Here is a 24,583-nt window from a genome sequence, read left to right as displayed (position 1 = left end):
GTCTTTCCATCCCAGAGAAGATAGAAAGTGCTGAAGAGCTTAAGAGTCCAAGCTATTTTCTTCCAACTTTGACTCTCCATAAGAGGGTAGGAAGAGGAAGAATTTTATGTATCACAGGTATGTGATTTTTGTTCAAACCTGTACCATATTAGAAAATAACATGCTGCCTTTAACAGCATGCAGTAGACCAGGATTAAATACCAGATACCCAGAGTAACACCAAAGAGAAGTCTTTTTAAGCCTGTTTTTTATCTTAGTTGTAACATATCTGATTTTCCTTTCACAACCTGTGAACTGAGTCTAGCAGAAATGACCTCTTTCTGGCTTTTCTTCATTTTCTTATTGCATGTGCCTACTTATTAGTCAAACATATGTCTCCATTGATTACATAGGACACTGGCTCTACTGAATTCCAGAGTCACACATACCTCAGTTGATCCAGTAATTCTCTACAGTTGTTACTGATTAAATGTTCTTTGTTAAAGTGCTCCCCAAATTATATACATATAACTTGATCAATTCGCTGAAAAGTTAGGAAGAAAATACTCTACTTGCATGGCCTTTTTTTTCATTTCTTCGTTAATATTTGACATATTTATGTAAGACAGCAGTGATAATTTCTTCAGAGTCTTGAATATTCTAGAAGTATGAGAATGTCTTTTTAGAATGTGTAACACTAAACGCCTGAATCCTAGAACCTAGAACTGAGCCATCTCTTGTCATCAGCTTTGCTTTCTGTATCAACTAAGTTATCATTGGTCACAGATGATATATCTTCCAGTCTTACTCCAAATCCAAACTATTAATTCTCAGCTCAACCCCTCTTGCGCATTTTTAATTCTGACAGCCTTCTCTGACCAAATATTCTAATTCCACTTGTGCCAACTTGCATGGAGAAGATAAGAGGGTAAAGAAAGCCTCATAATGAGGATGGAGCTGCTCTAGTAATTGTCTTTCCTGTGATAGCTCACGAGGTCTTCGAGTCGCCATAGAAATATCTCCCCATTTTATGAGTATAAAACATGCTTTCATTTATGAATAAATGAAAAGTAAAGAGAGTCAAAATACTGATGAAAAAAGGCCAGAGATCTGTTGGTGGGCATAAAGCTTTTAAAAATCAAAATGTTATGTATAGATCTGTTTTATAAAAATTTTTCTTTGGACCAAGTTGTGGCACAGAATAATATTGAGTCAGTTACGTGAATTTGAGTGAGAAGAAAGCTATTTTACAAAGAATGATAAAGCTTCACAGTAGTCCTATTATATTTGGTTAACTGGATCATTAGTCGTATTTCCACAGTTTACAATGTGGATGGTTGCCAGACACACCAAGTTCACATAGCTAAAAGTTGCAAATAATTTATATTAAGTTTTAGGATTTCAATATTCAGTTTTATGTGTAAATGTGTACATTAAAGGTAAAATGGTACTTTGTTGTAGAAAATTGACAACTGTAGACACTAGTAAAATTTAATCACCATTTCTAAATTTATTAAAAAGGTTCTAAATTTTATTGAAAGTCTAAACCCTGAAGTAAACTATATAATCTTGTTGGGTTGAAGCTGGTTATCAGCTTATTGTTGTGGGATAAAATTGTAGACATGCATAATTTTTTTCTTATATCTAAGAATACTTTAGGCTTTTTTTCTTTCTAAATGGTAATTGAACTGATCTAAAAAATATGAAAAATGTTTTTTCAAAAAGTGTCCATTTTTTAAAATTTTGGAATATAGGACCAGATTATTTTTCAGATTTTATTCGCTAGGTCATAAAGATTAATGTACTTACTGTTAGGTTTCATTGAACATCTACAATTGCTTTCTGGTATACTTTCTAGGTTTCTTTGTAATGTAAAATGCAAAGTGCAATATGTTTTGAGTATTTCGGTTGTCTTTTCTCCAAGAAAAATAAATTTGGATTGCTTGGCCATTTGAATAGGAAAAAGCACTAGGATTTTTATTCATTGATAATGGTCATAAAAATTAGAATATAATCTTTCTAAGGGCTGAAAATTTTTCAGTTTATAAAAAAATCGTTTAGCTGAGTGGAACTGTGATCTAAATTAGATCACATTTAAAACACAACATTGTGGAATATGTTGGAGAATCTTTTGTATTCCTTAGAATAATATCCATTATATTTGTGTATTGTCCACAAAATATTTTTATTGGGATATAGCCTCTTTTATTTCCTTCTTAAAAGGTATTGATAAAATCTTTGAATCATTTCAGGATGTTATGTTGTAGAAGGCATATTTTATTAATATGAGAATTGGGCCTTTAAAACGATGTGATATCAACTAAACTAAATCATAATAGTACTTTGATAAACATGTTGCATTCTAAATCTGACAAAAATCTGCCATTTTAGAAATAAAAATTAGGCCTGATCACCATTTGAAAGTTCTTTAGCTCCAAGGCAGACTCGTTTAAAATACATCTTCAAGCTGGGTGTAAGCTTTTAATCCCAGCATTTGGGAGGCTGAGACCCGAGGATCCTGGTTTGTGGACAGCCTCAGCTACTTAGCGAGGCCCTCCGCAACTTAGTGAGACCCTGTTTTAAAATAAAGAATAAAAAATAGGCAAGGGGTGTAGCTCAGAGGTAGAATGCCCCTGGGTTCCATCCCCAGACCCGCAAAAATAAAATAAAATAAAATAAATCTTCATGAGTAAATCTTCCACCTCTCCTTGATATTTTTATTAGAATTTGTATTGGCACCTATAAAATATGTCTATTTCCAGTTGTAAAATAATTAATATTTACTTAGAATTATAAAATGTCAGCCTTGTGGCAAAAGTTATCCCACCACTAATGATCACTCTTTTGGTACTAGAGATTGAACCTAGCCGTATTCTACCTTCAAGTTACACCCCCCAGTTGCTGATGCTGGCCTCAGACATATGATTCTCCTGTCTCTGCCTCCTTGAATACTGAGATTACAGGCATGGGCCATCATACCTGGCTTTTTTGTTTCTTTTATAAGTAAAAGTAAATGATTTAGTATGTAAAGTTGGTGGTCTTTTCAGCTAGGAGCAAGGAAAAGTCAATTTATTAAAAGAAAAATTTACTAAAAAGAAAAAATCAGTTTATTAAAAGAAAAGAAAACTTCTATTTACATGGTTTTCCGTATGCAGTTTTGAATATTATTTATTATTAAAGTATGATCTGTAAAAAATAATAGGGGGATAGGGTAAGGAGAAATTTACTTAATGTGAAGGTGCTTCTCTTATTTTCATTTCTTAAGCCATAAAAAATTAGAAACCATGTTTGTAACTAGTATGCATTTTTTGGTTATACTTATTTGTAAGTAAGCTTAATTTTGGCATTTTTGGTTATACTTATTTGTAAGTAAGCTTAATTTTGGCATTGTTATTCATATCATGAGGTTATATTTACATACAGACAGGAAGTAATTAGTACATTTGATTTACTTTAAAATTGTGGACAATTTATGAAAAAAGAACTGTACTGATGGAAACAGATCTTTAAAAAATTTTATTTTGAAAGATGATTCTTATTTCAGATTTATCATCTTTTATATGAATAAGAAGTTTTTTTTAACAATTTTATTAGTGGGATTAAAGCTGTAGATTTTTTCCTTATTTCAAACTATTATATATAGGTATTAAAGAAATTTGCTAAATAGCTCAACCAGAAAATTTGTTACTTTAATAATATAGACATTCTCTATTAAGTGATCTTAAAATAAATTTATCACAGTTGTCAGTGAGAAACCAAATATTGTAGTTATTTCTCCTTTCTTTAAAAAAAATCCAAATTTGTCTAATCCTAACAATAGTTTGTCATTTTATAAGGTTTTATTTGGTTTTTTAAGAGATGTAAATACAACTAGGAATTGTATAATGTGTGATCCATTTGTCCTTGGATACATTCCCATATTACTTTTCTGGTATTCGAAGTTCAATATTTAATATATTTATCTAGGAAACATCAAATTGTTGCTGGAACTAGAAAGAAATCTTTAATTCTCAAACAAGTCCTGAGGTAGTAGAAATTAGTGGCTGCATTTTACAAATGAAGAAATGGAAACAGAAATAGTTAGTGAATTTTTGTTAAAGACCCTTTAGTAGAAGTAGAACAAGGGTCCATTCAGGCACTCTAGATCTAGAAAATGCTTTGTCAATAGCTCTGTCACACTACAGATCAAGACAGCATATGATTACATGGCAAGTGAATAGAATGGGTAAGTGCTGTGATAAGTTAAGAAGAGGAAGAGAATGGTCTCGGTGAGGTGATGCTAAGTTGGGGGAAAGATATGGAACTTCAGTTGAGACTAAGTAAATGAGAGGGAAGAGAAGATAATGGAGAGATGATCTGAAGCAGTATAGCAGTTACATTCTAGAGATGGTACATAAACTATGTTAACTTAAATGGAAGTTTGGAGACTGTTGGATGAAAGCTTAAGCATGTGGATATGCCAACTCATAATAATATATTTCAGAATATTGTATAATATATATTTTCCACTGAGTAATGGGGAGGTTTTGTTTTAATATATGGGACTCAATAAATACTTGGTTTTATGATATATCCAGAATATAATGTTAATTGAAGATGCAGGGATTATAGCATTGTAAAATTTGTTGTGTGGGGTTATGTTAAAGAATTAGTGATAATAGCAAGAATGTGTTTCATGACTGGGCCAGGGTTTGTTTTCTTTATTGTTGAAGCATTTTGTAATTTATTTAATTATTCTGGAGTTTGGCAGTAGATAAAATCATTGGAAATCTCATTATGGTCATTTGATTCATTCGCTATCACTTTTGGCAAAAGGTATTTTATTTGCCAGTGTAGTGAAAGAGTTAGAAATTGTGTCTTTACAGATTCTAGCTTCCCTTTTCAATAAAAATGAAGCAGTGTTTTTTTAAACCTGGGCTTAGGGCCCTCAGGCAGTGAGAAAGATCATAGCTATATCTCAAAAGCAGCTCAGTTGTGGTTTTGGAGTTTTTATATATCCTCTTTTAACCTTTTCTTATCCACTTCTAATGTAAACTCTTCCATATAATTCCTTGAAAGAGATGGGCCTATGGTGTTTGTTAATATTAAACTAGTTTTGTTTCTTTTGGAAGGTAGGAAATAATGGGATTCAAATTAATGTGGAGGAAAAAGTTTGAACATCTGAGACCCTGTTTTTTTCAGTTGGTACATTGTAATTATCCATCTAGTGAGGTTGGAGTGATAGAAACATGCATGCATACAGCATTTGTTGCATGTTTTCTTCTGGGTCCTACCCACCCCCTCTTCCTCCCTATAGGTAATATTAACATTGACATAGATATAAACAAAGGATTTTTTGAATTGTTTTTATCATCAGATCTCCCCTTTCGCCCCCCCCACCCCCAGGGCCCTTCCACTGTTCTACTTAGTATCTCTCCTCATTTATCTGAAGTCCTCTTTGTTTCCAGGTTTCTCTCTAGCTTCGGGATATGAGCAAATAGAAGACAAGACCTTTTACTGTCTGTGACTGGTTAATCTTACTTAGCATAATATTCTCAACTTCTCTCTGTTTTACTGCATATGACAAAACTTTTTTTTATAGCTGAGTAAAATTCCATTGTGTGAATATACTCTGATTTTGTAATCCATTTATCTGTTAATGGACACCTAGGCTGGTTCAATAGTTTGGCTGTTGTGGATAGACATTTTTCCAAAGAAGATATACAAATGTCCAATAACTAAGGAAAAAATTCAACATCATTAGCAACAGGGAAATAAATGCAAATCAAAAACATGTTGAGATTTCATCTAGCACCAGTTATAATGGCAATCATCAAGAACACAAAAAATAATAAATGCTGGTGAGGATGTTGGGAAGTAGAAACCCTAATACACTGTTGATTGGATTGCAAATTAGTATAGGCACTATGGAGAACAGTGTGAAGGTTCCTTAAGAGACTGAGAATGGAGCCACCATATGACCTAGCCATATCATTCTGGAAATCTCCCAAAAGGAATTGAAGTAAAATTAGTCTAGAAGTACATGGATTTCTATGTCTCGAGGAACATCTGAGTTTTAGACTTCTATCATTGTTCTTAACAGTGTTTTGTGCTTCATAGAGTCTATCCTAAGTGTTGATTAGATGAAGTTTCCTTTAAGATTTATAAAATTGTTCCTAACTCACTTTTTTAGAAAACTTGGTACATAGATTCTTTATTGTAAAAATTATTTTTTGAACAGGTGTGGTGGCGCACGCTGGTAATCTCTGCGTTTGGGAGGCTGAGACAGGAGGATTGCACAGGTTCAAAGCGAGCCTTAGCTACTTAATGAGGCTTTCAACAACTTAGTGAGACCCTGTTTCCAAATAAAATATTAAAAAGTAGCTCGGGGTTATAGCCCAGAAGTAGAAAGGGTTCCACCCCCAGTACCACCAAAAAAAAAAAAAAAATCATTTTTTGCATGGACAAAAGCTTTAATAGTCATATTTATTTAAAATCAGGTGTTTCCTTCTTTGGTTGCATCTTTTCCTACAGAACTTACCCTTCTACACTAAGTTCTAAGTGGTTAAGATCATTTATTAATCATACATATAGTGAGCTTGTGATCTGAAAGTTGTGCAATTTAACACTTTTATACTAGCCAGGCGTGGTGGCGCACACTTGTAATCCCAGCATTCAGGAGATGGAAACCAGAGGATCGCGATTTTTGGACAGCCTCAGCTACTTAGTGAAGCTTCTTGCAACTCAATAATGAGATCCTGTTTGAAAAATAAAAAACACTAAAAAAAAAAATAGGGCTGGGTGAATAGCTCGGAGGTAGAATGCCCCTGGGTTCCATCTTCAGTACTGAAAAAAAAAAAAAAAACCTTGTATACTAGACTCTTCTGTGTATAATACTTTATTTTCTTATATGAGAAACTAGAAATCTAGTTTAAGTAGGGAACTCTTAATTTTATAGCTTGCTTTGTTAATTAAGTGACTAAAATCATAATGTAAATTTTAACTACAGTATGTTTACTGGTTAACTGTAAAGCTGTCCTAAAAGTTTGGGTTATGTAGGATGGTTTCAAATTCATAGATTCCAAAACATATTGCCTTACCAGCTTCCTTTGAGAAAAAAATTACCCTTGGGGCTTCCATTGCCTACCTGCCTTTTCTTTTCTTCCTGGTTCTCTACATGGGACCCATGGGTACAGTGCTACTGAGCTACATCCTTTTTATTTATCAGTTTGAGATAGAGTCTCAGTGAATTGCCCAGCTGGCCTTGAACTTGGAATCCTCCTGCCTCAGCCTTCCAAGTAGTTGAGACCGTAGATATGTTCACTGCACCAGGCTCCCTTATTTGTATTAAACACCCCCCCACACACCCATTGCACCTGTGACTAATATGATTCCTCTTGTATTGTTCAAGTGCCCCAGGGAGGGGACATTATTGAAGACTTTGGGAATCTCTGGTTTAAACTAATACTTTGCAGGGGAGGATACTGAGTATTGAATGCAGGGGCATTCTGCCTCTGAGCTACACCTCAGCCCTATTTTTTTTTTCTTTCTTTTTTTTTTTTTAAATAGGATCTCACTAAGTTGCAGAGGGCTTTATTAAGTTTTGGGGACTGGCTGCAAATCTGTGATTTTCCTATCTTTGCCTCCCAAGTACTGGGATGACAGGCAAGCACTATCATCCCCACCCATCTTAGTTTAATGCTTCTTAACCTTTACTTCCTGGTACACACAGCTGACTCCTGTCAGAAGCATTTTTTTTATTATAAAAAATGTATGTGTGTGTGTGTGTGTGTGAGAGAGAGAGAGAGAGAGAGAGAGAGAGAGAGCGCGCGCGCGCGCGAGCGAGCATGTGTACACATATGGGCATGTTTTTAAATGTTATACTGGGGATAGAACCCAGGGTCTTGCACATGATAGGCAAGTGTTCTATCACTGGAACTTAACTCCTAGCCCATAAACAATATATTTTTAATTAGGTTAATGGCATAGTTTTGCATTTATTGTGGGACAGGTTTTGCCTATTATCTTTACTAGCTGGAGACTCTTGATTATTGCCAGCGTCCTAGTCTCTCAATTTAAATTTTCTTCCCTTGGAAAGCCCTTTTTCTGCAACTGTAGACTACAAGTGTTGTCTTTATGGTGAAAGTATAAATGCAAAAACTCAGAAATGAACCTAGAAAAATAGAGAATATTAGGTTGTATTCAGTGATTACCTTGAGTTATTTAAAAATTAATATTTTTTACAGTGACATGGAAACCAAATGTACTTCTGTTAAGCTTCTACTAATCATTTTAATTGAAATTGACATAAATTTGACAATTCTAGTTAAGCGTACTATTATAGAATCCAGCCAGTTTTGTAGTGTTTATGACTTATGAATGATTTAGAAGCTGTTAGCTAAAATAGGAAGAAGATTGACAAATATGTTTGGGGAGTAATTTTAGAATGAATTTGGAAGGAATAACACATGGAAACTCACAAAATGCTGCATTGCAAGATAACTGGAATATAAATATTACTCCTTAAATTCTTACTAAACAGATTGTTGGTTTTATAGATTTATAAGACTTGAAGATATATCTCTTGTTATAAAAACATTTTAGTTTCCTCTTTCTCCTAATACTGAATACCTTGGAAAAATTGATACTGAGCTTTAAACTACTTACGTCTGCCAAGGCAGTTCTATTTTGAAAGTCTTCATGTATAAGAATGTACCACATGTAACTGGTAGGTGCTGGATAGTTAGTAGAGGCAAACTGCTTAGATTTTAACTCCATTCACCACTAATTCAGCATTGTGATTGAGTTTTTACTTATTCTCTTTTTCACAAGTTTTTATTTTAAAATGTTTTGTTGTTAATGATAAATTTTTGGGGGGGTGTCTATAAAACAGGGATAGTGCCAGGCATGGTGGCGCACGCTTGTAATCTCTGCGCTTGGGAGACGGAGACAGGAGGATCATGCAGGTTCGATAAGAGACCCTGTTTCCAAATCAAAAAAGTATAAAAAATAGGTATGGGAGTGTAGCCCGGAAGCAGAAGGGTTTCCAGGAACCCCAGTACCACCAAAAAAAAAAAAAAAAAACCGGGATAGTAGCATGGCTGACATGAGGATTAAATGTATTAATTAGGAGCACATGGCATACTAAATGACTACTGCTATTATTTTTATTGCTTGACATTTGTTTTTCTAAATATTTGGTGTCTATTTTGTTTGCTTGATTTATATCTTGGGGAACAGTTTGATATAAGGGAGATCCAGGTTCTAGCTTTGGATCAGCACTCATGTGACCCTTACTAAATAAATTAGTGTGGATTAGATAAGGTGCTTTCTTTGGCATGTTTTAATTTAAAATTGATGATTAGAGATGATTCCTGTGAGAAGTGTTCTGTGTTTAATTATAAACTGCTTGACAAACATGATCAATAAATATGTTCGTTATTCACCCTCTGCCCTGGCTTTTCATGTCACTCAGAAACTATTATATAAAATTCCTATAATAACCTCCTAGTAAAATTTGAGTCAGTTAAGTGAAAAATGTATTCTCTAATTACAACTTAATTGTAGTATACTTTTTTTAAAAAGTTAAAACTTCCATTTAGATTGCTTTGTTTTTATATCCTATTTCCTAGAATAGTCAGATTTTCATTCGTTTTTCACTTTCTTCCAAAAGGCAATTTTATAGATAAGCATGTAGAATCAAAATAAATGTTGTAGTCAAATTCTGTTGGAGTTCACATCCTATAAAGATGGTTGTGTATAACTCCCACACAGTTATTTGTGGTTTTTCCTGAACTTTTCCTTCTGCAGCAAAGTTCTATTTTCATTAACTACACACTATTTTAAAGTAGAAGATGGTGGCGAAAGATCACTTTGTGTCACTTTTGGATTTTTTTTCTTCGTCAAAGCAATGGCAGTTTTGATTGTAACAGAGAATTATCTGGAATTCGGACTTGAAACAGGTAATACTTTCATACAACTTCAAAGATCAGTTTTGGTTTGGTGTTGGTATTATTTTACTTTAGTTTCCAAGTTAAATTTTAGGTTTGATAAAACATAGAATTAGGTTTGAGGTTATATTCTGCAATGTTCCAGGTAAGTAACACTTGTTATTCTTAAATGAGTTCTTCCTTTGTCCCTGCACACTGTCTGTCTCTAGTCCAACTCCTATATACACAAACACCATTCTGGGAATTGAGCCTTGAACCCAGGGCCTCCCGCATGAGTGCTTTGCCCCTGAGCAACATTCTCAGCCCTTTTTGAGTCAGAGTCTCACTGAGTTGCTGAAGCTGCCCTTGAACGTGTGATCCTCCTGGCCTGAGCTTCTCAAGTAGGTGGGGTTCCTGGCTTCATTTGGTTTGGGGGTTTTGTTTATTTGTATTAGTTGTCTTTTGTTAACCTTTTTCCAAATATATTATCCCTTCATTTTTTTCTTGCAGTTAAGTAAGCTTCTATAATGCTAAAGTTTACTCACATAGAAGAATTAATGCAAATTTTATGCACACTCATGGAATGTACAAATATCAAAGGAATGTTTTCAAAGACTGTTCCTTCTAATAACCAAGTTTTATTGCATTATGGCATACTAATTAACACATGAAAGAGCAAAGCTAGTCACTTCAAATTTTAACATGTTCAGTTTTCTCGTATTTTATTTCTAAGGAAAGATTCTGTATTTCTCCCCTATGATAAGAATAATTTTTGTTTTTTTCCCTACAGGGTTTACAAATTTTTCAGACAGTGCCATGCTGTTTCTTGAAAAGCAAGGTTTACAATCTCAGTAAGTTTTTTTTTTTTTAAATTAAGCCTTATTTAAATTCTAAATTTTCTACTTTAAAGTAATATTTACTATAAATGACTGTTTTTAAATCAGTGAAAATAATTCTAAGTTGGGCATTACTTCTAGAAACATCTTTACTTATTTTTTAGCTTTTTAAATTTAGAATCTTTCCTAGAATTCTGATGTAAATTTGCTTAGTTTCTCTGCCTCCTGAGACTAAAATAATTTATATCTAAGTTATGTCTCAATTGTCTGTTGAATATATAGCTTGAATTTTTATGACTATCATTGAAGAGATGCTGACTTATAGTTCACTAAGATCCATTATGTATACTTGACAAAGAACAGTCTTTTTGTAGACATTTACTTGTTTATTGTTATTGTGATTTGAAAGATGATTGATTATAAGAAAGGAAGTTTCTTAGAAAGTTCAATGTAAAAATTTGTCAACTTTTTTAAAACTTTATTTTTAGGGGTCCTGTTTCAAAACTTACTTTCAAATTTTTCCTGGCTATTTTCTGTTCGCTCATTGGGGCTTTTTTGACATTTCCTGGATTACGACTGGCTCAAATGCATCTGGATGCCCTGAATTTGGCAACAGAAAAAGTTACACAGTAAGCCGAAAATGTTCATAAGCACATGCAGATAGTAAATGTTTCCACCTTCTTGAAGGTATACTATTGCGATAAGATAATAAGTTATGTGTTGAAATTGATGATCAAACCCACTGGTGTTGTTCCACCTCCTTTCAGCCACGAGCAGTTTCTTGCTCACTTCTCTTTTAGTCTCTTGTTAAACTATGACATTGGAGCCGGATGTGGTGGCACACACCTTTAATCCCAGTACTTGGGAGGCTGAGACAGGAGATCGCAGGTTTGAGGACAGCCTCAGCAAGTAGTGAGACTCATAAACCTAGCGATATTCTATTTCAAAGTAAAAAGATTAAAAAATAGAGCTAGGGGTGTAGCTTGGAGGTAGAATGACCCTGGGCCGAATACCCAGTACTACACACACAAAAATGTCATTGGTTACTAAATTTTTGTTTTACCTGTTAAAACAGAAATACCAAAAATTGTTAATACTTATCTGTTCAGGGGCTTATATTTCAATTGCTGGAAACTAAACTAAAAATGTATAAAATTTTTCCTTTGAAAAATCAATTCATTTTATTTTAAAATATTGACTTAAATTTTCTATACATTTATTCAATAGTATAGTAGTTTAAATTTTTTCAAAACTATATATGAAATGATTGTTTTCCTTCAGTTATTGATCTGCTTTACTTGTTAGACTCTTGATAAAATTATACCTTATTATATTTTGGGATTGCTAATGCTGAACAATATTCTATAACATTAATTTTAATTACTAAATTCTACTTTAGTTCTGAAATGGAAAATCGTATTAAATTCCCTGTCTTTAGGTCAAAGCCCTTCACTGTATGTATCCCTCATGGTTATCACAGGTTTTGTTGTTGATGTGGATACCTTGGCATAAAGGCAGGCTGATAACGACTTCACCTCATCACCAGTTCCAAATTTCTGCCTCAATTTGTTTGTAGTAGAAGGCTGACCTGAGAATATTCATATACATATTTAGAGTCATTAAGTGTCCCTAGGTAATAGGTCTCCTCACATCGCTGCTCTTTAAAGGCCTATATTTAATATGCTGATTCTCTAGTCTTTTCATACTCATATTTCTCTTACGTATGTTTTCTTTTAATTTATTTTTGACTGTCTTTTTCCCTCTTACCTCCATTTTTCTACTTATACCTTGTGCATGTGTTTACTTATTCCCACCTCTCAATACTCACTCCATCCGTTTTTCCCCCTCCTTTTACTCAGCATGCTCTTGGCTACATCCTGCCTTTCTCTCACCACTGGTCTCTCTAATAGCTTCTTTTAAGACAAAACCTGATTCTCCCCCTCCTCTCTCTCCACACACTTCAGTCCACTAACCCTAGTGTTACGATTTAAATAAGCTGAAAGGGTGGGTGGAGGGGAGCCCTTCACAAGCTACTGAAACCGCTGTGGGCTGCTCCTTGATACTAGAGTGTTCCCTAGCAACACTGCATACCTAATACTGCTTCTTTCTTCCCCCGCACCCGATGGTTTACCAAGGCTGTGGGATGAAAGAATCACTTTATAAAAACATTTAAAGCAGTCAGTGGTGGTTGGGGAGAGGGCTTGCACATTTTAGTGTTCTTTTCAGTAAAATGTGGCTTCTTTTCAAGCTTTTTCCCTTTGGGGATTTGGGGTGGTTTTATTTTATGTTCTGTTTATTGCAGCCCCTCATTGTATTATAACACTCTGCCCTGATAGAAGGGTGTGGGGACGCTAGTTCAGTTGTGAGTAACATACTGGCACAAAGAGCAGCATTGTCTTCACCCCGTGGCTGGGCACTAGGGCTCTTTTAACACCAGAGGTAATAACTAGAGTTCCATCTTTCCCAGTCAGGTGTTCATGGCTTTCTGACCCCGACTGTTTCCTCACATAGTCACTGTCGCTTGCCTATGTAGGGATGTTTTAAAATGTGTTTTTGTGTACGCATTCTAAACCCTACAGTTTAGCCCTTTTGTTTGGTTGATAATGAAAGCCGTACAGTGTAATAAAATAGTGTGAACAATTTGCCTTTTTTCTAAAGTAAGAAAAAAATTACGAGCCATCTGTTTGTGTAGGATAAAATTTTAACAATAATGACGTTATAACTTAGATCTAAAATCCTTTGCTGTACTAGTATATTGCCTTGTCAAGAGCAAATTTTCCTGATTTATATAGTATAGGGAAATTAACTTTAGTTATATTCATAATAGTCCAAGTAAAAATAAAAATGTGTGCATCACTTTGTACTTTTTAACAATATAATTTAAAAATTATACACAGTCATTACATATTGAAAGTTTCCTTAGTTACAAGTTTTGTAGTAAGTTCCATCTGCCATATGCCGTTTAGTATTATGGTCCCGGTTAATCATTTACTCATAAATAAGAGGAGGCACTTTGATTCAGATGCACTGAAAATTAGCAGATGAATCTTCTATACTTGTCCAGTGGATACAAGAATAAAATTTGACTACACAATATTAGCGAATAATTAAAGTACCCATTCATTGACTTATTATGGAATCATTAAAAAATATATATTAGAAGTGAACAAACTTGAAAGTTAGCTCGAGATCTGCTTCTAACTTGGTAAATTGCCATGAGCACGTCACTGAACTTTCCTGAGTCAAATTGTTTTTATCTGAAAAACTAATGATGTAGTTTTTCAAGGACTCAAATCAGTGTTAAGTGATAATGATAAATGTAATACCCAGGCTTCTGTAGTTTGTTAATACATTTTGTTTGTGGATTTTTATGTTTATTTCTTATATACTTTCAGAACATTACTTCATATCAATTTCTTGGCACCTTTATTTATGGTTCTGCTCTGGGTAAAACCAATCACCAAAGACTACATTATGAATCCACCTTTGGGTAAAGAAAGTGTCCCTCTGTAAGTATGGGTATTTGAGGGCTGATTTTTATTTTATTATAAATCAAAACTGCTTTCTTAGATGTAATTTACGGTATTTAAGTTTTTAATGATAAAATTAGGGTACTTTTGGGGGGATGATAGTTACTGGGGATTGAACCTAAGGGTGTTCTATATACCAGCTGTACCCTCAGCCCTATTTTATTTTGAAACAGGGTCTCAGTAAATTGCTCACACTGGCCTTGAACTTGCATTCCTCCTGTCTCAACCTCCCAAGTACTGGGATTACAGGCATGCACCACCACATCTGGCTAGGACACCTGCAGGCCATTATTTAATGCTTTTGTGATCTAACTTAACCAATGTTACCCTATACTAATATTAGCTTGGATACTTAAGAGTTTTGTGGTGGGGGGGGTACTGAAATTTGAACCCAAGAGCATTTTATCTCTGAGCTACACACCCCCAGCCATATTTTTTAATTCCCTTTTTTTTGGGGGGGGGGTACTGGGGTTCCTGGAAACCCTTCTACCTCCGGACTATACTCCCAGACCTATTTTATACCTTTTTTATTTGGAAACAGGGTGTCTTAAGCCAGCAAGGCTGGCTTCGAACCTGTGCGATCCTCCTGTCTCTGCCTCCCAAGCGCGGGGATTACAAGCGTGGGGATTACAAGCGTGCGCCACCACGCCCGGCTTTTATTCCTTATTTTGAAACGGGGTCTCAATAAATTGCTGAGGGCCTCACTAAGTAGCTGAGACTGTCCTTGAACCTATGATCCTCCTGTCTCAGCTTCCCAAGGACTGGGATTACAAGCATGCACTAGCTTGCTGGACTTACTTTGTTTTGAAACAGTGTGTCTCTGGGTTGATGAGAATCTCACTACATGCTGAGGCTGACTTCAAACCTGCAATCCTCCTGCTTCAGCCTCCCCTGTACTGGGATTACAAGCATGTGCCACTATGCCCAGCTTTTGTCTTTTAATGTTATAGCTTTTATCTTTTAATGGATGTCTAAAATATAAGGACAGCCGGGCGTGGTGGCGCACGCTTGTAATCCCCGCGCTTGGGAGGCAGAGACAGGAGGATCGTGCAGGTTCGAAGCCAGCCGTGCGCGCTGGCTTAGGAGACCCTGTTAACAAATAAAAATATAAAATAGGTCTGGGAGTGTAGCCCAGAGGTTGAAGGGCCTCCAGGAACCCCAGTACCACCAAAAAAATAAATAAATAAAAAATAAAATATAAGGACATTTTCCTGTAATAACTTATCACATCTAATGCCTTAACATTATTACCTAATACTAATTCATGTTTTTTCAGTTATACAACTGTATTCAACAGACAGGGATGGCAAAGAAACAGTTTATCAACTCACATTATTAATGTTGATAGGTTAGCTATGTTTTCATAGAACTATGTTAGAAAAATAGAAAGGTTCGGACACAGTTTCAACCCAGAACATGTTAAATCACTTATAGAAAAATCTGAGCTATCTGATATCTTTATAACAGACTTTTTATTTTTCAGTGGTCTCAAATAGAAACAGCATCATGAAAGACCCAACTAAATATGTATATAACTAAATTAAATTTATAGCCAGTATATGTGAGTCGTCAGCCTAGGCAATTTCCTATGATTTCTTTCTTTCTCTTAATACTCACCTTCTCTTTTCATGTCACAGATAGTTTTCCTCCCATGTATAAGAGTAGATAGAAAAAGTATCCCAAGAATTTCTCTACTTTTTCTTCTAGACAGTTATTACTTATACTTTCATGAAAAGAGTTATTTGTCTAATTCTATTATACATATAAAATATTATGTAGATGACTGTGACAGAGTGGGAGTCTCTTGTTTTAGATCTCCCACACATTCTAGCTCAGTATAGATTTTCTATATCTTATATGGTGAACAATAGCATGTACTAATATGCTAGCATATTTTGATCTTTGAGAGCACCATATCAACTTTTTGATCTATAGAATGACAGAAGCTACATTTGATACTCTGCGACTCTGGTTAATAATCCTGTTGTGTGCTTTGCGGTTGGCCATGATGCGTAATCACCTGCAAGCATATTTAAACTTAGCTCAGAAATGTGTGGATCAGATGAAAAAAGAAGCAGGCCGAATAAGTACAGTTGAGCTACAGAAAATGGTAAGTTTTAGATCATAGTTCCAATGAAGAATGGCAAAAAAAACTTTTTTTTTTAACTAGGTTGTATTGCATCTTAAAATATTGTAAATAAGTGGGAGTCTTAGGCTAACACATGTTAAAAGAGATGTTGGTCTACAAAGATTTTGGTCAAACAGCCTCAGTTCCTCTTCCTGTCCTAAATGCTTTAAGTGTCATAAATTTGGGAGGCACAAAGCTGTGTTAATGTCTACTATTTCAAAATGAGAGTCCTCTAATTGATTTGAAAGACATTATAGTATATTGTCCCCACCTTTTAACTCAAAAGGGTAGGACATAGTTTTAGTGACTAAATGTATCCCTTTTAACATTATTCCATGTAATTGGACATGAAATATTAAGTATTTAACTTAGTGGAGATTCCAGAAAAGGAAAATGTTTGGAATCTATCTACCATTATAGTAGACTTAAATATGTTTTAGAGTTAGTATTGGGTTTCTTGTTTTAGATGCTCCTCTATAGTTGTAGGCATTTATTAAGTTAACATTTTTCTATTTTACCTTTTATGTATTTTTATATTTATAATTTAACCTCAGTCAATTAATGTTCATGTAGGATGAGGATTTAATATTTTTATTTGTGAGAGGTATATACTCCTGGATGACTCTGCCAGCTATTGGTGTTTAGTTTGATGTTGTAGGTAGCTGCCCTTAGAGATTTTAACATTTTATTTCATCTTTGAAATATAAGTAAATTTGAATTTTAATGGTTTTTTCTCCCAATTTAAATACATCACTTACGAACATTAAAGGAATTTATTTTACTGGTTTGAATGAGCCTTTCTGAAGTCAAATTGGGGACATTTATAATGAAGTGTAAACTTAGCAACATTTAGCTCTTTTTCCAGGCCTTCAGCATTTCAGCTTGGTAATTACATGAAATGAAAGTTTAGTTCATTCATAACAAATCATCTATACTAGATACTTAAGAGTGTTGTTGGTTGCAGGTGGCTCGAGTCTTTTATTATCTTTGTGTCATTGCCCTGCAGTACGTGGCACCTCTGGTAATGCTGCTTCACACAACCCTGCTCTTGAAAACACTAGGTAGGCATGCCTTGGCAACTGGGAACCACCTTTTCCTTTCTACCTATAAGAGAGAAGCACTGGAAAGTTTTAGCTGTCAATGTTCATTCATCATCTTGATTTTGAAAATTCAGGTCCATGTGGTTTTATAACTTTTAACTTTTCTACTTAAAAGAATTATTTATTAAAGGGTAATTCCCAGAGTTACCTAGTAACTTGAATGAGCACTCTTGAAATTTGTTACTTTTGTGTTATGTAAGAGAATGATTGAAAGTTTCCTTAATGCCTGACATTTAAGTTATTACAAGGTACTTGTAAACTTACATAGATTACAGAATCCTCTGGTGAGTATGATTTTATAAAACTTAGGTTGAAAGCATAAAGATTTTAGTGAAAGAACAAAATTCTCCTACAATCTCTTCACTAAGCTATCAAGTCCCTTACTCAAGCACTATCCATTACTGCATTCATCATTTCCCTTTGGTTAGATCAGGCAGCTTGCCATTGTGGGGGCTTTAGGAAGCCCAGAGGACCTGAGAGTATTATATGTGTAGACTTGGTTTACATCATTGAGCTGATGATAGGTGTCAGTGTCCTTAAGGAATCTATGGAACATAAAGGGGGGTAGGTAGTTCAGTTGTAAATGATGTGACTCATATCCTATGCAACATAGGATAGTATATGATAGAAAAAATTTCTAGAATCTATTAATAGTTTCTCATATTGAAATCATAGATAGCTTCTAAGAAATAAATTTATTCTGATGTTATAGAGGTAGAAAAGATTTCTGAGAAGTTATTGAGTTTGTCCCTGCCACTCCAGTAGAGTAGTTGATTCATACCTTATACAAGAAAACAATGGTTTTTATTATTTTACCAGGTTTTATAGCAGATAATTAAAAGTGTATCAGGTCTTTTGCTTTTATCCTTTTTCTGATGAGGACAGATTATATAATCTGTCAAATTAAGAATATTCTTTAAATATGTAGAAAAACTATTACTTTACTTTTCAATTTAAAATGATTTAACTATGCCACTAAACTTACTGTTCTGAATTTCAAATATGGGTTAAGTTTCTTTTGTTTTTAAGTAAGGAGCTTTGGAAATAGTAACACTTCAAGTTTCATGTCTTGAATTTTCTAGGTAATCATTCCTGGGGCATTTATTCAGAATCTGTCTCTACCTTGCCAGTGGATAATAGTCTACACTCCAGTCCTGTTTACTCTGAATCCGCTGATGGGAAAGTGAAGGTGACTGTTACACAGATCACAGTGGCACTGAGCAGCTTGAAGAACATTTTCACCCCTCTCCTTTTTCGAGGACTTCTGTCATTTTTGACATGGTGGATTGCTGCTTGCCTCTTTTCTACAAGCCTTTTTGGGCTTTTCTATCACCAGTATCTGACTGTGGCGTGAATCTCAGTTAACAAAAAAGGATATCCAACTTACACTCTGAATTCAAATATTTGTGCCCTTGGAGGGTTGGTGAAAAACAGAAGAAAGCAAATACAAAGGAAAATATACCATATCAAAATATCTTGGTTGAAATGCTTCCTCTCTATTCTCAGGGTGAATTAATGTTGTAATATTTAAAATCATAAGATAGATTGTTAACTGTTACACTGTGGCATTGGAATTTTAACTAATGTGAGAGGGCTATTAGCAGGGGTAATACTAGTGATTACCTTGGTTTACAGAAACCTCTAGCAGTCTTTAATACTTCTCATCTGACTCCAGTTAATGATTGCTCTTAATGGTATTAAGGTACTGTTAATAGTCATAGTGGCTACCTGTAGAACAATCTTCAAACTGAGCCATGCTTTAGGGGAGGGAAAGAAACTAGAGTCACTTCTGTTGGTAATGTTAGTTACTCTACAACGACAAAAAGTCCAACAGAAGGGAAGAGAGAGCTACTGTATATTACAGTAATGAAAGCTGCATAGTTATTTTAAATTTAATGAAGATGTACATGCTTGATATCTACAAGTACTGCTGCTTGAGAGTAGCAAGAGGACTGTTGTTTTCAAATGTATTCTACTCAACTTGAGAGTCTTTTAAAATGACTGGCCTTTGAACATTTGCAATCTTGCTGTTAGGTTGGGCCTACCATATTTTATTTTCTTCTTTGGTCCTAAATAGTTCCTTTCAGTAGTCTAAAAATATTTATCAATACTGATCAGACTTTTAAAAAATTACTTCATAATCCTGCTGACTACCTGTATGTATTGTAAATATATTATATATTAAATATATAATATATTGAGGTTATAAAAGTTGAAAATATTGAATCCTTATAATATTTTAAGTTGCTGAATGTATGTTAAAATGATTTGAATGAGATGTATTTGTACCTAGAAATTTTATTTCTGTTTGGAAAGAGATTAAAATACATTTTGGAAGTTCAGCAAACATACTTTGTTACACATGTGTGAGAGTATTTAAAACTTGATAAATGCTTAGGTGATTTTTTTTCTGTCGTTTTCTAAAATCACAAAATGTTACCTCTAACCAAATCTACAGGTATCATTCACAACCTTGCTAAGTAGAACTTCTTTTAAATTTGTATTGTTTAGAATTAAAAATATTAAATTTTAAGACACAATGACCCATGCTTGTAGTCTCAGTACTTGGGATACTGAGATAGGAGGATCTCAGGTTCCAGACTAGCATGTGATGATTTAGCCAGACACTGTTTCTAATAAAATTTTAAAAAGGATGAGTGGTTCAGTGGTGGAAACCTCTGGGTTCAATCCCCAGTATTACAAAGATTATACATATATATTAATATTCTGTAGGCCCGAAATTGAGGAAATTTTTATGAAATAATTGTGTGAAATAGGAACAAAATCTGCAAAAAAATGTTTATGCTTTCTATATCTAAAATCCAAAATGAAGGATAAGGCTTATAAAGTAGATGCACTAAAAGAAATAAATAAGGTTTTTAGAAAATAAATAGATATTCTTCCCTAACTAGACCAGTACTTTACAGTGGATAAAACTCTTTGGTTGAAAGTAAGTATGCATATAGGCTAATGATACTTTCTATATATATTAAATGTATCTTGAGATTTATCAGCATTACTGAAGTAAGTGTGCTTCTATAACAAGATGTGTTATAGTTTGATGTTAATTTTTTATGTGAAAGTTCTCACTAGATTTTAAAAGAGAATTTCGCCTGGTATTTATAACCATTCTTGCTAAAGAGCTATAGTTGTTTGTTTGTTTGTTTGTTTGTTTGTTTGTTTGTTTTGCAGTACTAGGGATGGAACCCAGAGGCATTCTTCCTCCAAGCTACACCCCCAGCCTTATTTATTTATTTTTTTATTCTTTATTTTGAAACAGGGTCTCACTGAGTTGCAAAGGGCCTCACTAAGTAGCTGAGGCTGTCCAGGAACCGTGATCCTCATGTCTCAGCCTCCCAAATGATGGAACTAGAGCTGTAGTTTTTAAATTATTATAAAACTTGTTATTTTGAGTTTCAAAGATTGTACAATAGAATAGTATGAGGGAAAAGATGTAAAATTCACTTTTGGATGGGATAACATTTATTTTTAAAATTCTATTGATTCATTTGTTTTAAAGAACTCTCCTGAAGTCTACCATGAGCTAAGGCAAACTGCATATTATTATAATGAATTTGATTTGTGACTTTTTAGTTTTTTAAAGCATATATTTTTCTAAAGCAAATTTGAATTAACTTTTTTTAAGCAATGAGTGAGTGTGTGTGTGTGTGTGTGTGTGTGTGTGTGTGTTTTACTGCGATCGAATCCAGAGCCTTGCAAATTCTAGACAAGTATTTCCACTGAGTTACACCTCCAGCCTAGCATCTTGTCTTTGTACCAGAAAATTTCTTTTATTGCAAAAGGGTCTGTACTATATAAATAACTTTTTTTCCCTTGTGGTACTGGGAATTGAACCCAAGGGCATTCTGTTTCTTAGCTACATCCCAGATTTTTAAATTATTTATATTTTGAACAGAGTCTCAGTAAGTTGCCACATGCTGGCCTCAAACCTACAATTCTTCTGTCTCAGCTTTCTAAACACTGGGATTACAGGTATGTGCCACTACATCCAGCTTAAACCAAATATTTCAGTATCTCTAAATTATGTAGAGAGTTTTTACGTTTTATATTGGTCTCTAGTCAGTATAATTTTATTTTGTGTTTGCTGCATTGAGTAAGAACTGTTATAATCATGCCTTGTCTGATTTGTAGAGATCTATTTGACAGTTTGTTGATTTCCTCTTTTCACGCCCTTACCCCAACTCATTGCACTGTAAAAATTAGAGCAGTATTCTCCTTCCTACTCACACTGATTTGTCTAAAATAAAAAGGATATAATTTTATCTTACATTTGTGTGCATTTTGATTATCTTAGGTATTTCCCCCAGAATTCCAGTTGCTATGCACAGATGACCATTACATGCAAGCATAATGGGCTCATTGCCTTATTGTTTCTGATATACATATCAGTGATAAAATAGTGTCATTTCTTCTTGAGTTATGATTCAGCAAAGATAGTCATCCATTAATGGAATTGATTGGTCCAGGAAGCAATAAGTAGAATTCATTATAAAATCTATAATTGGAACTCCACTGGATAGATATTTTTTCTTTCAAATGAAGAATTAAATTCTCAGTACTGTGAAGCATACGGTCTCAACATTCTCTGAATTCATACATACTCTCTGAGCCATCATGTAATTGAAAGTACTCTATCAAGCTATATGGCTTTATTCAGAAAAACAAAACTAAGTGATTTTTGAATGCAGATTGTCCTGTGTCTCCAGAGAGCTTTAGGTGGCCTTAAGAACCAAACTTTAAACATGCTTTTGATCCTAGTGTTTTGACCAGTGATTCAGATAATTGTTTTTGTGTACAAAACCAATATAATCTCATTTTTTAATTTCTACTCATCTTATGTCCATACCCTGGTTTTATAAGTTGAGCTGATTATATGCCATGGTAATTCTGACGTGGACACTAAAGATAAAAAAAGAAATGTCAACCTGTTTAGTAAATAATTTTCACTTTTTTTTTCTAAGAATAAAAGCATATTTCTTCTTTTATGTTGGCCTTCAGTTACTACCGAACTCCCTTTTAATTACAAAGTATTTGTTAGATGGGCCTATTTTGAATGGGTCACAAAGTCTCCTTTCCAATGTATTGATTTTTTGTTTTCTTTTTCCATGTAACTCCCCTACATGTTATTCCTCCCCTTTCTCCCATTTGGCAAAAGTTTAGTTCCTTTCCTTAAATCAAATAGCAACATAATTTTGTGGAAAGAATGTTAATCTAAGAATCAAAAAACATCTCATCCCATTTTTTTCTATAAATAGCTGAGGTTTTTTCCACTCAGTCCCTTCTAATTTAATAGAACTGAATGTTGTCATTGTTAACCTATTTTATTATCTGTAAAATTAGTTTACATTAAATATATGGCTATATATTTCTAAATCTGATAACCAATGTCATGATGAGAAAAACAATGATAGCAATTGTTGGCTTCAGCAGTGGTTACACATTCTTTTTCTGATGTCCAGTAATGATATCAGAGGACATTGATTTATTGAGAATTACTTCACAAAGAATCTTCAGGACTGTTTTGTTTGGGGGAGGGTTAGGTTTGTCTTATTGTTTTTGTTGAAATGAGTCTCCCAAAGTTGCTGAGAGTCTAGCCACATTGCTGAGACTGACCTCAAACCTGCAAATCCTCCTGTCTTAGCCTACCAAGTACGAGGATTACCAGCATGCAGCACTGGGCCTAGCTGACTATTTTGGTTTTAATCATTTAATTGTTCAGTAAATATTTATTGAGTATCTATAACATGTCAGGGACTATACCATGTGCCCTAGATATAACAGTGAACAAAACAGCAAAATCCCTTCCCTCTAAGAGAGAACTTAGTAGGGAATGCAAACAATAAAGATGAAAAGGAGGAGTCCAGTACAGGGCATGTTATATAGTGAGGTGATCTAATGAGTTGAGGGTAGAGGTATAAAAGAGGAAGGAGGGAATATGAATTGAAAGATAAATATAAAATTAGCTTTTTAAGTAGGGAAATTTAAATTTTTGTCCAGGGAAAGCCTCACTGAAAAGGTAGTTTCATCAGTAAGGATTTGAAGGAAATGAGAACCATCAATGTGTTTTCTTATATTGCTATGGTTCATTGGTATGCAAGACACTGTGGTTGCTGGGACTTTGCTAGCTATGAGGTCACTAAGGAAATTATTATTTATTTTATGATACCCTCAGCCCTATTTTATTTTTATATTTTGAAATAGGTTCTCACTAAGTTGAGGAGCGCCTCACTAAGTTGCTGAGGCTGGCCTCAAACCTGTGTTCTTGTTTGAGTCGCCTAAATACTGGTGACTATAGCCATTGAACTAAATATTGAGTGCTTACTAATAAATAGTAAAACATATAACAAATATAATCCCCTAAATGTACTTTTTATAACTTTTCTATCAAGTGCTTTAAACTTAGTCATATTTATAATTTATTTGGGTAGAATGTTGCAAAGGCAGGATTCTAGAACAACTTGATATATCCATTAGCAGACAAATTTTACCCATAGTTCTTTAATCTGTCATAATCTATTACACAAATTTAGCTACAAAGGATAATATGAATTTGGATTAATGTTTTATCACAACTTTGTCATATGTATTTTTAAATTTCCAGTGAAATTTAAGTATGTTAAGTACCATTGCTTAAATAGTAAAAAGAAGGGAGATATGTTCTTTGAGGATATTGCTGGAACCAGGCATGGTGGCTCATGTTTGTAATCCAAGTACTTGGTAGGCTGAGATCAGAGAATTGTAGGTTCAAGGACTGTCTCAGCAAGTAGTGAGACTGTAATTAACCTGTCAAGACCTCATTTCTACATAAAAAAAAAAAAAAATAGTGCTGGAGGTATAGCTCAGAGGTAGAATGCCCCTGGGTTCAATCCTCAGTGCCAAAGACTGACACAAAAGTGTTGTGGGGTGTGGTAGCACATGCTTGTAATCCTAATACTTGGGAGGCTAAGAAAGGAGGATTGCAGGTTTGAAGCCAGCCTCTGTAACTTAGGCTTCCAACAACCTAATGAGACTCTGTTTCCAAATAAGAATTGGATAAGTGGCTGGTGTTTGAAGTTAATATTCTGTTGAAGTGAGACATCAG

At 34.3% G+C, this 24,583-nt stretch overlaps 1 protein-coding gene across 1 annotated transcript in view; it reads left to right on the top strand.

Moving 5' to 3' along the window:
• The window catches only part of TMEM161B (transmembrane protein 161B), a gene marked incomplete at its 3' end in the record, with an annotated part of 53,621 nt that extends 34,786 nt beyond the window's left edge, over positions 1–18,835 (top strand). The window contains exons 5-11 of the mRNA XM_080715747.1: positions 9,769–9,920; positions 10,678–10,738; positions 11,212–11,352; positions 14,119–14,232; positions 16,189–16,363; positions 17,346–17,442; positions 18,564–18,835. Of these exons, the coding sequence (XP_080571873.1) occupies positions 9,769–9,920; positions 10,678–10,738; positions 11,212–11,352; positions 14,119–14,232; positions 16,189–16,363; positions 17,346–17,442; positions 18,564–18,835 (1,012 nt within the window). The remainder of the gene's footprint in view (positions 1–9,768; positions 9,921–10,677; positions 10,739–11,211; positions 11,353–14,118; positions 14,233–16,188; positions 16,364–17,345; positions 17,443–18,563) is intronic.
• Positions 18,836–24,583: the final 5,748 nt, after the last annotated feature.

The sequence above is a fragment of the Muscardinus avellanarius genome (assembly GCF_963383645.1).
Source record: "Muscardinus avellanarius genome assembly, chromosome: 1".
Classification (NCBI taxonomy): Eukaryota; Metazoa; Chordata; class Mammalia; order Rodentia; family Gliridae; genus Muscardinus; species Muscardinus avellanarius.
The sequence above is the reverse complement of the archived record's forward strand: the minus strand, read 5'-3'. Positions and strand labels throughout refer to the sequence as shown.